We start from the raw sequence: 14,154 nt of genomic DNA, 5'->3' as shown, positions 1-14,154 counted from the left end.
TGCCTGGCTACCCAGAAAGTGACCCAACAGCGGTTCTTTGTCTTCCAGAGTTAATTCGTCAAATACGTCTTTTCAACAGGAAAGGCAACTTAACTAGAGCTCTGCCACACGTGTTTTTGATTGGCCTTCAATTTCAGAACTTGAGTCAGGGGGTTTGTCTGCCCCGCCCCTTGTCTGACATCTGCCCCGACCCTCTGCCAGGTCGCAGGTTTGCGCACACACGTTTCAGTGTTTGTGTCCAGTCGGGACTGAGCCGGACCCCTTTGGTGTTTCCTGTGCACCTATAGCGCTTCCCCAACGTGCTGATGAAAAGACTTGAGAGGCCCGATTCATGTGGGCTGAGGCCTCCTTAATGAACTGAGGAACTCACTCTGAGACGCGGAGACGCTCTGGGTGCCGAAGAGGCTGATTAAAGAAAGAAGGCGAGGGAGAGGATGGAGAGTAGGGGGAAGGAGACGTGGATAAATGGGAAGAGAAAAAGAGTGGGAAAAAAAATCCTCTCTTGAGGTACAACTGGTCCTTCAATACTGCTCGCCCTCTGCTCTGAGTGGAAGAGGAAGGGGGGGAGGGCTTTGGCCCAAAACCCTGGAGTCTGATCCTCATTAAGAAGCACAAAGAACATCAAAGACCAACTCCAAACCTCTATCAGTCAGGAGCACCCACAATCCCCATGATATTAAAATTCCTGGGCGCCATTCAGTGTCAAGTTCTGAGGTAGGCGCAGGGGCTCGGGTGACTCAGGGTTTGGGGAGCATTAAGGTCCCGAAGGTCAGTGGAAAGTTTGAGCTAACTTCTTCTCACCTCAGTGATTGGCTGCTGCTGAATAAGCTTTCTGCTGGAAGGAGAAGACGATAACTAGCAGCTGTGGGTAGATAATTGTAACTAGCAGCTGTGAGACATTGTAAAGCATTTAAAACTATTTAAAGTTGAAAATGCAAGTCCTGAATTTGGGAGCGAACTGAACTTACTGAGTTTAAACATTCTTTGTTGCAATGTAAAATTACTTCACTTCACTGAAATAGTAAAAATCCGTTTCAGAAGCTTAAGACATTAAGTTTAATCCACTGTTTAGTCGTACTTGCGAGGGTCACTGGTCAGCTTGGCCTTCCGGTCACATTTATTCTCTCGCTTTGAAGTTGTATCAAGGTCAGTTCTTCAAATGCCACATAATCCTCACAGCTCTTCCAGTCAAGTCATGAGTCACTTCAAACAGTGCTAATATAAAAGGTAGAACATCTAAGGGTACTCTCAGTGACTGTTAAAATAAGCAGCGCGTGCATAGGGGCTGAAGTGCATACTAATCTTTATCATAGTTATCAAAGGAGGCCCTCAGACAGTTAACCCTAAAATAATGCATGCTGGGAAATATGGTGAACCAACCAATGGTTGCACGTTCTTTGAAAAAAGCCTGAAAATGTCAGTTGACTTAATTAAATATTGATAGCCTATATTAAGTTAAAGCAGCATTAATTGTTTTAGTCACTTGGGGGCAGCGTAACAAGCTGTAAACACAACACCGACATAATATGACATTATGAGGTCTTTGGGGCAAACAGACATATCTAAGAAACTGTGAGACGTGCACACCGCTCGGCAGCGTCTTAAAGAGACTATAAATGCTGAGTGTACATTCCACCCTGGTGGTCCAAATCGTACAGCTGGGCAGACTCCGGTCACAACAGCACGAGAAGATGCCTGAAGGGGCTGTTCCTATCATAGACGAAGCAGACATCAAACACACACCGACAGCTCCTCTTTCCTCTGGCTGCGCTGGGACATGAACCCAAAGAGAGTTGGCGAAGTGCAAAAAACATTTTATAAACTTTGGGTTCCATGCATGATTAGAAGTTACGGTTGTAACAGAGGGCAGCAGACAAAAACCCACGCTTGAATTCATTCGACTTAACAAACTGAAATGTCAAAAATGTCATCTAGCCATTGTTATATTTATTACGCAACATAAGCGCATTATAAATCAAAAAAGAATATTACAGAAAGCAGAGAAAACCACAGGGGAGCGGGAACTTTTTTCTCCGGCTGACTAACAGAGCGACTGAACGAGAGAAGCAGAGAGTAAAGGACCTCGCTGACCCTGCCAAAAGGTGCGATGATTGCTGCCACCTCTTTAGGCTGTCAGGCTCGGCCATTAAACCTCTTACACAACTGCTGGCCTTTGCAGCGGCCGCCGGCCGACAGCCAAGTCTGCATCATCTCAGCATTCGGCTCCACATACATAACAGAGAGGCGGCACATCACAGCTGATTGTTAAATATCACTGAGTCTCACCTCCTCGACCACAGCAGCTGTGAGAGCTCTGATAAGCTGAAGTGAAAGGCGTGCTGAGCTGCAACGGACTAGGTAATGTGACAAAATCAGCACAGTATCCAATCAAAATAAGGAATAGACTCTAAAGTGATTTCAATATTTCTTTTTCAGTACTAACTGGTAATATTTCTGCAAAAAAAAGATTTGAAAAAGACAGGTTTTTGTAAGAGCCCCATTCATTCTTCAAATCAAGAAGATTGACCCACAGACAATGACTGGATTTAAATGTGGTAGGTGGCTGAACACAATAGAAAGGGCTCCTAATTAAAAACTCCTTTGTCTTCAGATTACCATTTGGATCAAAGGAGCAACCGCCATTTGCTGATGCCAGCACCACTCTTATTGGCACGCTGTTATTCCAGAGACTTTCCAGGGAGTAGAGTGGATTAGCACAACTTAACCTGAACATTCACAGGAAGGGCCAAAGAATTGACTGCACACAGCAATGTTTATATAAATTTTCTCATTTTCACATAAAGAATGTTTTTTTTTTAAAGACGTTTTGCTGATAAAGCAATAGGTCGGAGCTTGTTCTGCCACTCAATTTTCTCTCTTCTCGTCAAAAATAGAAGCTGCGACCGTTTGGAGCGGATAATTGCCGTGCGACTGCAGCTGAAGGTGTCCTCGAATGAAAACGTAGCTGCTAGAATGTGCTGTGGGGGGGAAACCACTGAACTTCTCAGCATTTTCTAGATGTGTGCTTTCCTCCCACAGCCCCCTTGCTGTGACCGCACCCAATCAGTGGCGACCCGATTCTCTTTAGAAACACCCACTTGTATCCTCGCTCTAAACCTCCCATTCATCACAGTGACAGGAGCGACTTTGCGGTTATTGACTGGGAGTGGATTCTTTTACCATCCACAAGCTTATTTATCAAATTAGATACTGAAGCAAAATGTTTGGAATGTTAAATGAGTGGTGTCAGATGGCTTGTTGAGTGAGCATGAATTACTTGAAACCAGGAGGTGCTTATCAAACTGAGAAAATGTGTAGGTATGTGTGTTTTTGGTTTCTCCTATACCTCTATCAGTCATGTTGAAATAATTGTCTTAGGTGTGGTCGTTTGTACAGATCATGTGTCTCAGCAACACATACTTCCCCCAAAATGACACACACACACACACACACACATGTTGCAATGGTTGTCTTTATGCTAAGTTAAGTAAACCGATCAATCTTCTCATCTCATCAGATGAGGTTCAAAATGCTCGGTCTTTCACTATGATGACAATGAGGACTGAAGGCAGAAATTCTGTTGTTTAAGTGTGTGAGTATGTGTGTGTGCGTGTGTGTGTGTGTGCGTGCGTGCATGTGTGTGTGTGTCTAGGCCGACCTCTGTGGCAGTGACCCAGATGTTTTGATTGATTTGCAAAGTCATTAAAATCTCAGCTGGAGAATAAAAGACTCGATGTCGTCAGCATGGAGTTTGAAGATAAGCCTAAAATAAGCCTAATTATCAGGTGCCCACACACACACACACACACACACACACACACAGAGACACACTTTATATCAAGCTTCAGCGCACAACCTTACTCACATAACCACCGCCTCATTTTCTCCCCTACACATCTATTTGATATTTTCCTTTGAACATGACCTCGCTGCAGCATCAAAGGAGAGGCTATTTGAACTTCTCACTCATCTGTGTCCAAGTCAATTTTTTGTTCCCGTCGCTGCTTTATAAAAAATAATGTCATCGGGGCTGGCATCACGCATCATTAGTGCTGGAGGAGAGCATGCAGAGAATGTTATTACACTCCGTACCCCAACAGCACAGAAACACAGCCAGATTGTCTCTAATCACCAATAAAGCAGCGCAGATATTTCAAGACCACTGCTCGGGGTGGATGGATGACAACTGTGCGGAGAGCTGCAGCACCCTATGGGAGTCATCATTTTTTAACAGTGATTCCCATCTGTGTATTATCAAGGCTTAGATCCTTCCAGATGTAAGATGACTATAAACAAGATGGAGCGTTGTTTACTCCTCAGCTGATTCCACAGGCGAGAGAAAGAGCAGCGGAGGGGGATGACAATGCTGTGGTGTCTACGGGCGCTGTGAGTGAGTTCTAGCTCCGCTGCGGCAGCCAATAAGAAGCTTCAAGTGCCTGGTGCTGAGAGGTCTGTGTGTCACTTGTTGCCGCCGCGCGGGAGAGCTTCGCGATCTCCCGTTCTTCACATAAAAAGGTGGGGAGTTTTTTTTGCACTGACATCATGCGCTACTTTAGTTCTACTGCAGTTTTGAGAAAACTGTAGATACTTCATCCCATCTTCTTCAGGAAGGAACTCATGGAGAGGGACTCAATTAGAGAAAAAAAATGAATAAAGAATAAAAAATGAAGAGGAAAACATCTGGTTCATCTCCACATAGCTCGGGCATCCCGCTGCTGAAGAGACATGAGAAGTCGGGAGAGGGTGGATAATTCATTAGGCATGCAAAGTTTCATGATGCATAGCCATTCAGTGAGACAGAGGTGATGACTCAACCAGGAGTAATTCTAGCCACAAGATACCATCCACTCTGCAGTACGTTACGCTCTTATTGTAAATCTCTGATGTTCCCTCTTTTTTCCCCCCCTTTTTGGTCTTTTCAAATCTCCTTTTGGCACAACCTTTATGTTAACTCTGCTTTCTCACAAATGCTTGATGATGGAACAAAATGTCAGGAGTCAGAAAATAGTATCCATTCTTTTCAAGAATAGGCCAAAGAGAAGCAGAACACTAACTAACATTAGAGCCGGATAGAGTGAATAAAGTGCCTGTAAAGATATGAAAAGGTCAGCAGAAAATGGATGAAATGTGAGAGTGCTGGAGATTAAATACACACTAATGTATTTTAGAAGATGGTCCTAAAGTACAATAGGCTCAACTGAAATGTCTGCAAGCCTTTTGATTCCTAGTTCCACTATCACAAATGACCTTTTCAGCATAATAGTCTTTATGAACTCAAAGAAATCACAGCAGAGTAATGAATCAACACTAGCTGCAAGATATATAAAAGCTGAGAGAAACATTGGTATGCTCATTACAATTAAAATAGCAACACATAGCAAAATAGCAACCAAACCTCATGAAGACAGGCTCTGAGAGTCAAAGAGTCTCCCGTCTGAAAGTATGTTCAGTATTTTAGCAACAAAAAAACTAAGTGGATAACAACTCAAGGTTGTGCCTTTTTATCAGAGAGCGACGTCCCGAGTTAAAGCTAGAAAAACAACAGTATATTACTGTTGGGCACAGAAGGCCACAGCGTACCCTGAAATCTGTGTTTTACACTCTGAGGGAACTAAAGAGCCCTTAAGGGACAGGCTTTTAATCCGCTGTGAAAACAGCTGTTTAGTGTCTCAGGGGCCTGACTATTTCCAGAAGGATCATCTCAAGTGCCTATCCAATGAGATCAGCATCTTCAATGGGACCGACAGCCGACCCAACACGACATTTCACACCTTACCCGAGGTGGCAGCAGCTCACTAAAATGATCACATTAATAGCAGTGAGTGAGCTATGTATAGAAAATATGTCTTTTAATAATTAAGGCCATGCATTATCCTCACCTTCACAACGATTTTGATGTGTCCCCTCCCCCCTACACACCGGCACAGACACTATCTGCACTCCATGAGCTGCTGGTGAAGAAGCACATTCTGTGATTATCATTCCAACACAGTATTTGCCATTTCCAGGAAATTGCATACAGGGACCGCGGGTATGAAAGCATGCAGCCATGTTCGCTGTATCTCCTGGACGTCCTGACAAAGGGACACTGATAAGTGATAACAGCAATGTAGTCTGGAGAAGTGCAAAGTGGAAACTCGACAAAAGCGATGGGTTTAATGGAGTCAGCAGCACTGCGAGGTCTCCCGTTATTATGACGGACTTTTGGTTTTTGTATCTCACGGTATGATGTTGTAAGATAAATTCTTAGGCAACTAACAAATGAATGAGTTATTTCAGAGCTGCTCATTAGAATAAGGAGAGGCATGGATTTGCATTTGAACATGCAAACACCTTTCGTTTTTGAATACACCCAAAACATCACCGGGCTGTATTCATCGAAAGCTGCAATCTGTAACTTTTAACATATTCAAGTTGAAGCAGAGCATTTATGAGTGAGGCACACACAACTTGTTTGATCCGCTTGTTATTGGTGTGCACTGAAAATGGTGTCATCACCATAACACGCGTGCAAATATCCAATCCACTGCGGAGATGAAGTAAGAGGGCATAAGAGTTGTTTACTGGACAGGTGTGACCCGACACTCCCTGTCCACAACACTTCTCAATACCACACACAGTATGCTTGGAATTTGATACATACCACAGTAAACGTGTGGGTTTTTAGTGTTAGCTATATACGTATGAATATGATATGTGGTCACACTTCTAAGTCAGGTGTCCCTTTATTCTATTTTGCAATTATTTCCACACTCAGGGCTCTTGGGCAGTAATCTCATGCAAAGAAGACACATGTGTGTTATAGGCAAAGTGATGTTCCCACAGTGACATGACAGTTTAGAAGCAGATGGCTTTTGAAAGGGAGTCGTAGAATGACAGAAAACTTGGACTCACAACAAGTCTGATTAAATTGGCTTGTGGACAAAGAGGCACGACAGACTTGAGTTAACGATGGAATGAACTCCAGCAACAACGTCAGCAAACAGAACTTCTTGGCAGAGAGCAAACGAAGGAGCGCTTTAAACCATTTCGTCTGATGTTGAAGGGCTCCACCCTTTCTTCATGAGAATTGTTACCAGACTGACGGGAAAATAAAGTCGATCTCTGCATTCTGCTATCCAATCAAGGCTGCATATCCTTCTCCAACCGGAGACTGTTGACATACTCTTCATATATCACTGGGAACCTGAGATGATAAACATGAGAGTGCAGCTGTCTGGGACGTAAAGCAGCTCACTGAAAGACATATCATTGTAACTCATTAAGTGTGCAGCTCTACAGACAGACATTCTACAATGAAGCCTACATTCACCTCACCATAAGAAGGATCATCCTTTCACAGACATGTTAGAACTTCCATGGCATCAACTAAGAAAACGGACAAAACTACTCACACCTCGCTCTGTAATTCTACATAAACAGCTTTTATTGCTGACTGAAAGGGGAAATGTTGAAGTAATAACACACTTATAACTATTTATCCTCCTTTTGCTGTTCTGCAACTGGCACAACAGATTAGACATATTCACCTGTTCATGAAAGCCTCCCTAGTAAAGGCAAACATCCTGGGAAACATCCTTTGGCACACAGCAATTAAAGTGCAGCAACAGCAAGAAAAAGTTCTCAGTTAGCATGAGCAGAAACAGCCACCATGGCTAAATCTACCGAAAAGAAAAGCCTACCACAGTGTCAAAAGCTAACGTTATCAATAACCCTGAGAAAAGGATGGGACAGTACTTCTATTTGTGCGAGACGGGAGACACAACAATGGCCCTGTCTGTGCAAAAATGTCAAAACACACAGATGTTGTGGCATACTGCTTAAACTCCATCAGAGCTGCTTTGACCAACAAACTACTCACATCTGCCGTACATTCAAGGTGACACCAACATGATTAGCTGTTATAGCAGTCTGCCAATGAACGGAGGAGCCACTGTTATATGAGATATGAAATTTGGCGATTGATCCCTGAGAGGACAATAAGCCTTGAATGGTTGTGAGCTTATACATGAGAGAGAGAGAGAGAGAAAGAGAGAGAGAGAAAGAGGAGACTGAAACTTGACCCAACTGTCACTTGCATCTGAACATCAGGGCTGAGTGAGAATGTGTGGTTTGCTGCTGAAGCTGCCGTTCTGTACCTCCATGCACACAACCTAGGCCTGGCCTGCACACAACATCAGCACCTTTCACCCTGCTGCTCACATGCATGTCAGTGGCTGACAGTGAGATAAAACACACACACACACACATACACACTAAAAAAAACCATCAAACTGACATTAACAGCTTCCATCATACAGGAATAAAGTGTGCTCTGTGGATGCACCTCTGGAGGGCTTTGCAGCAAACTGGCAATTTTACATCGCGTCCTTGCTCACGTGTCCTGTCACTCAACCTGTCACCATGGAGATGAGCTCAGCTTCTCAGTGTCTCGTGCTGTAGTGCATATACACTGCAGCACACAGCAGCAGAGGCGGGCACAGCTGACTCCGTCGCGCCTCACACGCAATCACATCTTTAAAAACACTCACTTGTGCAATAAAAGCACAAAAGCCCCCAATGTGTTACAACAGCCCGCTCATTTGTTATACTCTACAGATTGTGGGATGCAGTGAAGTGGTCACTAAACGCGTCTCAAGGTGAGCGTCACCTTACTGAGACAGAACACGAGGAGTGTTACACTCACCGAGGATTAAAAGTTAGCAGCAGCCCGTAAAAGGGCAACTGCCACTTCAGATAAGTGTAGCAAGTGGTGACTGAAAGGGTTCACCCCACTGATGGAGATGCAGGTGAGGGGGGGGGGGGTGGGGGTCATCACACAACCCCCACAAACCAGTCACGCACAGGGAACATAACATGTGCAATATTACCAGCCACATACATGTTGTATGCCTCAAACAGTGATTACATTTCCTCAAAGACATGAGAGCAAATAACCCAAGTTTTGCTTGGAAATATTATTTTAAAGCTATCATTTCCCGTGGATGTATTTGAATGACAAATCATTTTTGGCATTTAGAGAACAATAATAATAGTCAAAGGTTTATTGAACACAACTGTTTCCCTAAAGACAGCTGACATGTGGTATATAATTAGGATACATTGTGGCTACAATGAGCAAAATATGAAAGAAAAAGGGGGAAAAGCACATATTCCGATTCCAACTCAACTCATATCTTGTCTTACTAAAACAACTACTAGGCCTAACTATTAAGTTACTATGAAATGAGTAAAGAGGTAACCCCTAAAATAAGCCAAAAAAGTTACCCAGATACATCGTATAGGTGAAATCAAGGTCAGCAGAGTGATCAATAGTTTTCCTTACTGTGACATTTGGGACTTCCTTTGTGCTCACTCGGAGGAAGGTCCGCAAACTGCACCCGGTGTCCCGACATCGTCCGACACCACCTCTCAGGTCAGAGCCACGCGACCGCCCGACTGTGTTCCTCTGGTCTCCGGGTTTGTTTCAAAGTATCCGATAACTTCCCCGAGCACACGCGGGGCTGAACTGCGTCGAGGTCGACCGCGTCCCCGTGCGTTTGGCGCGTGGGAATCATTCACGTACACGCTGCACATACACTAGTGGTGGTGGTGGTGTGTTTGTGTGCGTGTGTGTGTGTGTGTGTGGGGGGGGGGGGGGGGGGGGGGCGTCTGCCGTTGACTGTCCCTCTGCTCCCAGCGTGTCTGTGTGCTGACTGTGTGCCAGTACTGCGGTGAAGCAGCTCGCTCGGTCCGCTCTCACCTGCCCTCTGCTCTGTAGCCCGACACTCTACGGACCGTACGGGACACACTGGAACAGGGGAAGACACCAGGATGTATCTTCTTCTGCATAAAAAAAAAAAAAGAGATTTAAAAAAACTTTACCCCTTAATGTCCACATGACTGCAGGGTTACGTCATCGCTGTAGCGTTCATGGGAAAAGCTACATTAAAACCCATTATAAAGTTTAAGTAGGAAGTTGAATACTGACGTTTTATGAATATAAGAGCATCTTGTAGGACCAGGAGGGAAACACGTTATTCGGTTGTCTCATACAGAGTCAATACAAAGTTATGTGTTTTTAATTGATTGGGCCAAATCATTAATTCAAATGTAAAAAAAAAATCTACAATTCCCCTCATTATCTATTAATACAACATTCAACATTTTGTTTTGTTTTTTAAATCGAAAACTTTGTGAAGCCAATGCAATAGGTCCCACAATCCCAGGTTGTAATCATTTTGAGAAGAAAAAATTCCTTTAATATTAGTTTATCAAAATGTTTCTGGGGGGGGCTCCAACGCCACCAAGTGGAGGAAACGTGCGACGCTCTCAGCGGGCAGCCATCCTGTGTGTTATGCTGTCTGGAACAGCTACTGTACAAACTGCTGATTCAAAAATGACACATAGTTTTTAAAAGTCACAAAAAGGGATGAATCACTTCCTCTCTGGCAAAAATCTTTAAAAAATAGGCTATTGTACTAAACTGTAGGCCTACAGGTCATCCAGCCTCTGTGACACAAGTTAAGCTTTCTTCTTATAGGCCTATCCTTCTAAAATGTTTGAGTAGATTATTTATTTTCTCTCCCACAAACCTCTTCAGCAATTTTTGAGCTGTGTTTTATCCACATTACAATTCCTTAGTCGTGGGAAAATGTACTTTACTGGCGGACAGCAACTTTGATGAAAGATAAGATCGTTTTTCTGATGTTTTACATGAAATATTTTGAGAAGGGTTTTAAAAATAAATGCTACGAAAAGAAACCGTTGTAAATATTACAACATAAAGGGATAAAAACTTCATTCGCTTCTGAAAGAAACACCGTCCACTACCTGTCGAGCATCATACTGCAGACAGACTCCAGCTCCCTCAAGAGGCCTGAACCGGTGCTGAAAGAAAGAGAATATTGGACTTACATTCACCAGAAACAAGACCTGAAGTGAATGATAATGTTGCTCTGTAACTGTGTAAATAAGCAGCGGTTTTCTCACAAAGTCACCATATATGAACTAAAAAGGTGATATGTCATTGTTGTGTTCACAGCTGGTTTCCGCTGCCTTCAAGTTGCCAAAACCTGAATCAGAGGCCGCAGGCTCCTGAGTCACCGCATGTAATAAACTCCAAACATCACTCGTCACTTTAGGATAGCAGGGGGATGAGTACTGCACACATCACCTAGCTGCAATGTTATAGATGCGATCCCATTACAGGAACATATAGGAACAATTCACTCAAGACGACGTAGCATTATCATTGTGGTACTGAGTAGGAATATGGGGCAATGTACGCAGGAGAAGGATAATGAAGCACCGAGCATGACAATTAAACATGAAATCACTGTGAATCAAGTTTCTTCAAAACTTTATTTTGAAATATTTTGTCAAAAGCCTGAAGAGAACTGGAATAATAGAAAAAAAGAAGCCTTGAATTGTTCTCACAGACGCAAACTCTCAAACTCTCCGGACTTGTCTGACAGGACTTTTGTGCAAAAGAGAGTAGCATTACAGATATTTGACAGTAGCTACAGTGACAAATACCAAATCAAAGTGTTTTCTGTAAATGGCAATGGTCTACAAAGCACAAACATAGAAAAACAACAGGTCTGCCAATAAAAAGGCAAATAAATACCCAAAAGCACTTCCTCATACAGTAACTTATCAGCATTAAAGTAGTTCAATCATGTCAACATAACCCAGACTATCACAAATAACAGGCTCACACACTTTCAAACACTTCCAGAAACCACTGCCACTAATTTGGCAACGCTGGCATGTACAAAAAAACAAAGTATGTGCACTGCACTTCCTCTCTCTGAAGATATAAATCTTATAAAAAATAATATTTTCAATAATGTAGACTACCAAGCAGAATCAGAGGACCTGCATTCTACTTTCTACTGGATCAGTGTGCGTCCTTTAATTCATTCATTTCACGCAGATCCATTTTGCTCAATGTACATTTTGGACAGCGAGGCGGCCATCGACTTGGCCAGTTCCTCGTCTCGTTTCCTCTGCATCTGCGAGTGGCTGCACCAGTCCTCGTACTCCGGGTTGGGGAGACACTTGTCCAGAAGGACGTCGTAGTGGCCGTTGCTCAGCCAGCTCAGCCACATGGCCGCTTTGGAGGCGTCCTCCTCCCCGAGATAGTGCACCATGGTGGAGACGGTGGGGCTCTCCGAGCTCCCCCCCGTCGTCAGGTGGACGTTGGCGTTCAGCATCTGGCTCATGGCGAGAAGCTCGGGGTAGCCGGCCCAGGCACCGTCCTGCGCCGCGTTGATCAGGAACTCCCCTACGTCCCCTTCGATGATGGGGTTGAACTCCTCCAGGTGGTCGGCGATGTGGTGCACCGTCTGCTCCCTCAGCTCCCTGTGCCTCGTCTGGTCCCCGTACGTGGCTTTGCACACAGCTCTGTACAGACAGTTGCCATCTGGAATGATGTGGTACCTGTATTTGTGGCTCTGCTGGAGGTACTTGTTTTGCTTCTCCACTTCCGCCAGGTACCGGGTGACTTTGTTGTTGACCTCCTCGCGCTCTTTGCATCTCTGCGGGGGGGATTCCTGCAGAACGCTGAGCTCGAAGGCCCGTCTCTCATCCGATGCTGGAGCAGCTTTGCCACTGCTCAGATCCCGAAGATCTACCTTTGTGAGGTCTTCGGGACGATCTGCTCTGGAGGGGACCGGTTCCCCTTCATGTGATAAGTCAAATCCATTGCTTCTGAAGGGGGCATTAGTTACTGAAACTGTATCGTCCTCACTTGAATTTCCAACCACCCTCTTGCTTTCTTCTGTTCTGGGTCCGCAGATGTTGTTTCTGTTGAAGATGTGATTTCCAACCAGCTCGGGGCAGTCAGGAAAAAGCTCATCCGTGCCATTTCTTAGACGATCTATCAAGTCCACAATCACGTCAGAGCCACAGTCCTCATAGAGGATCCTGTCCCCATGATGTGAGTCAGGAGAGGGGGGTTTGGTCATGGACTCCCTCATGACATGGACGGGCACAGTCCTCTCCACTCCATCGGGTCTGCGGATTAATATCTCAGCGGTCGATGTGAAGTAAACAGGCCTCATAGATGAAGCCTTGTAACACGAAAAGGCAGGCATGTTTGCGGAAGGAGCAGTCTCTCTCACCGGATCCCCGTTGGCCGTGGAAGTGGTAAATCCTGGTCTGCGAGTGTCAGAGCTCGGCGTTGTCCTGTTCAGACGCTCGGATCCGGTCGACAAAGTTATTGTGACTTTGCGAGACGACCTCGGGTAGTGTGTCAGCACACTGTTGTACAGCTGCATTTTGGAAGGAGTCCTTTATACTGAACGTCGCAGCCGGGCTGTTACGGAGAGATGACAACAACATCTAAAAATACCCAACGTGTCATCAACAAACAGCAAAGTTGTAGGGGGCCGTGTCCATGGCCCGGAGTCCGGATACCATTGACACACGGAGACGAGCAGACGGTCCACTTTAGACGGCTTGCGTCATTTGCTGTCGGGGTGCCTCCCTAATTTTAGACTTTAAAATGTAACAAGACACTCTGCTTGAACAATGTGAAGTCAGACAGAATGAAACCGACACGTCTTCCGTTCAAGAGCTTTTAAAAATAAAATTCGTATCGACCAATAGAGCATTGTTAAATTGTTTTGAAAAGTAATATAGAGTGACATTTGAATTTTAAAAACAAGCTACATACTTCGTGTACTCTGTGCTGGGGTGAAACATGTTGAGAACACACTTCTCAGTGCATGTGCAATGTTTTACATATTGTTCTACTGCATCTTTGGTGTACTGCTGTACTGTCTTGTCGGTTATGTATTGTTTTAAGCTGATAGCAGCTGTGTGCAGCACTATGGCGAAGTCTGTTTTATCATACCCTAAGTTTGGCTCTAACTCATAGCAGAGCCTAAACCCTGCATGGAACTCATTAGATTTTACAGTGCCTATACAAGTCTGTATTCGCCCCCTTTGAAGGTTTGACACTGATCAAGACAAAAAGACCTCCACAAAGTGATTGCTAAATCTAAATTGATTACAAAATATGATCTCATCTAATACAAAATATGATCTCATCTAATACAAAATACATGTTTGGACTCACTCCCTTAAATTATTAAACTTTAACAGTGCACACCAAGATCACCACTGGTGCAGCCAATTGGATTAAAAATCACAACGGCTAATTAGTTA

The 14,154-nt window shown here is 44.2% G+C and overlaps 1 protein-coding gene across 1 annotated transcript; it reads right to left on the bottom strand.

Annotated features, from left to right (window-relative positions):
• Positions 1–11,356: 11,356 nt before the first annotated feature.
• Positions 11,357–13,398, bottom strand: otud1 (OTU deubiquitinase 1). Its single transcript, XM_079181196.1, has one exon. The coding sequence runs from the start codon at positions 13,260–13,262 to the stop codon at positions 11,910–11,912; it is 1,353 nt and encodes a 450-aa protein (XP_079037322.1). The 5' UTR covers positions 13,263–13,398; the 3' UTR covers positions 11,357–11,909.
• Between the last annotated feature and the right edge of the window lie 756 nt (positions 13,399–14,154).

The sequence above is a fragment of the Pholis gunnellus genome (genome assembly GCF_910591455.1).
Source record: "Pholis gunnellus genome assembly, chromosome: 20".
Taxonomy (NCBI): domain Eukaryota; kingdom Metazoa; phylum Chordata; class Actinopteri; order Perciformes; family Pholidae; genus Pholis; species Pholis gunnellus.
Note: the sequence above shows the minus strand (reverse complement) of the source record. Positions and strands in the feature narration are given on the sequence as shown.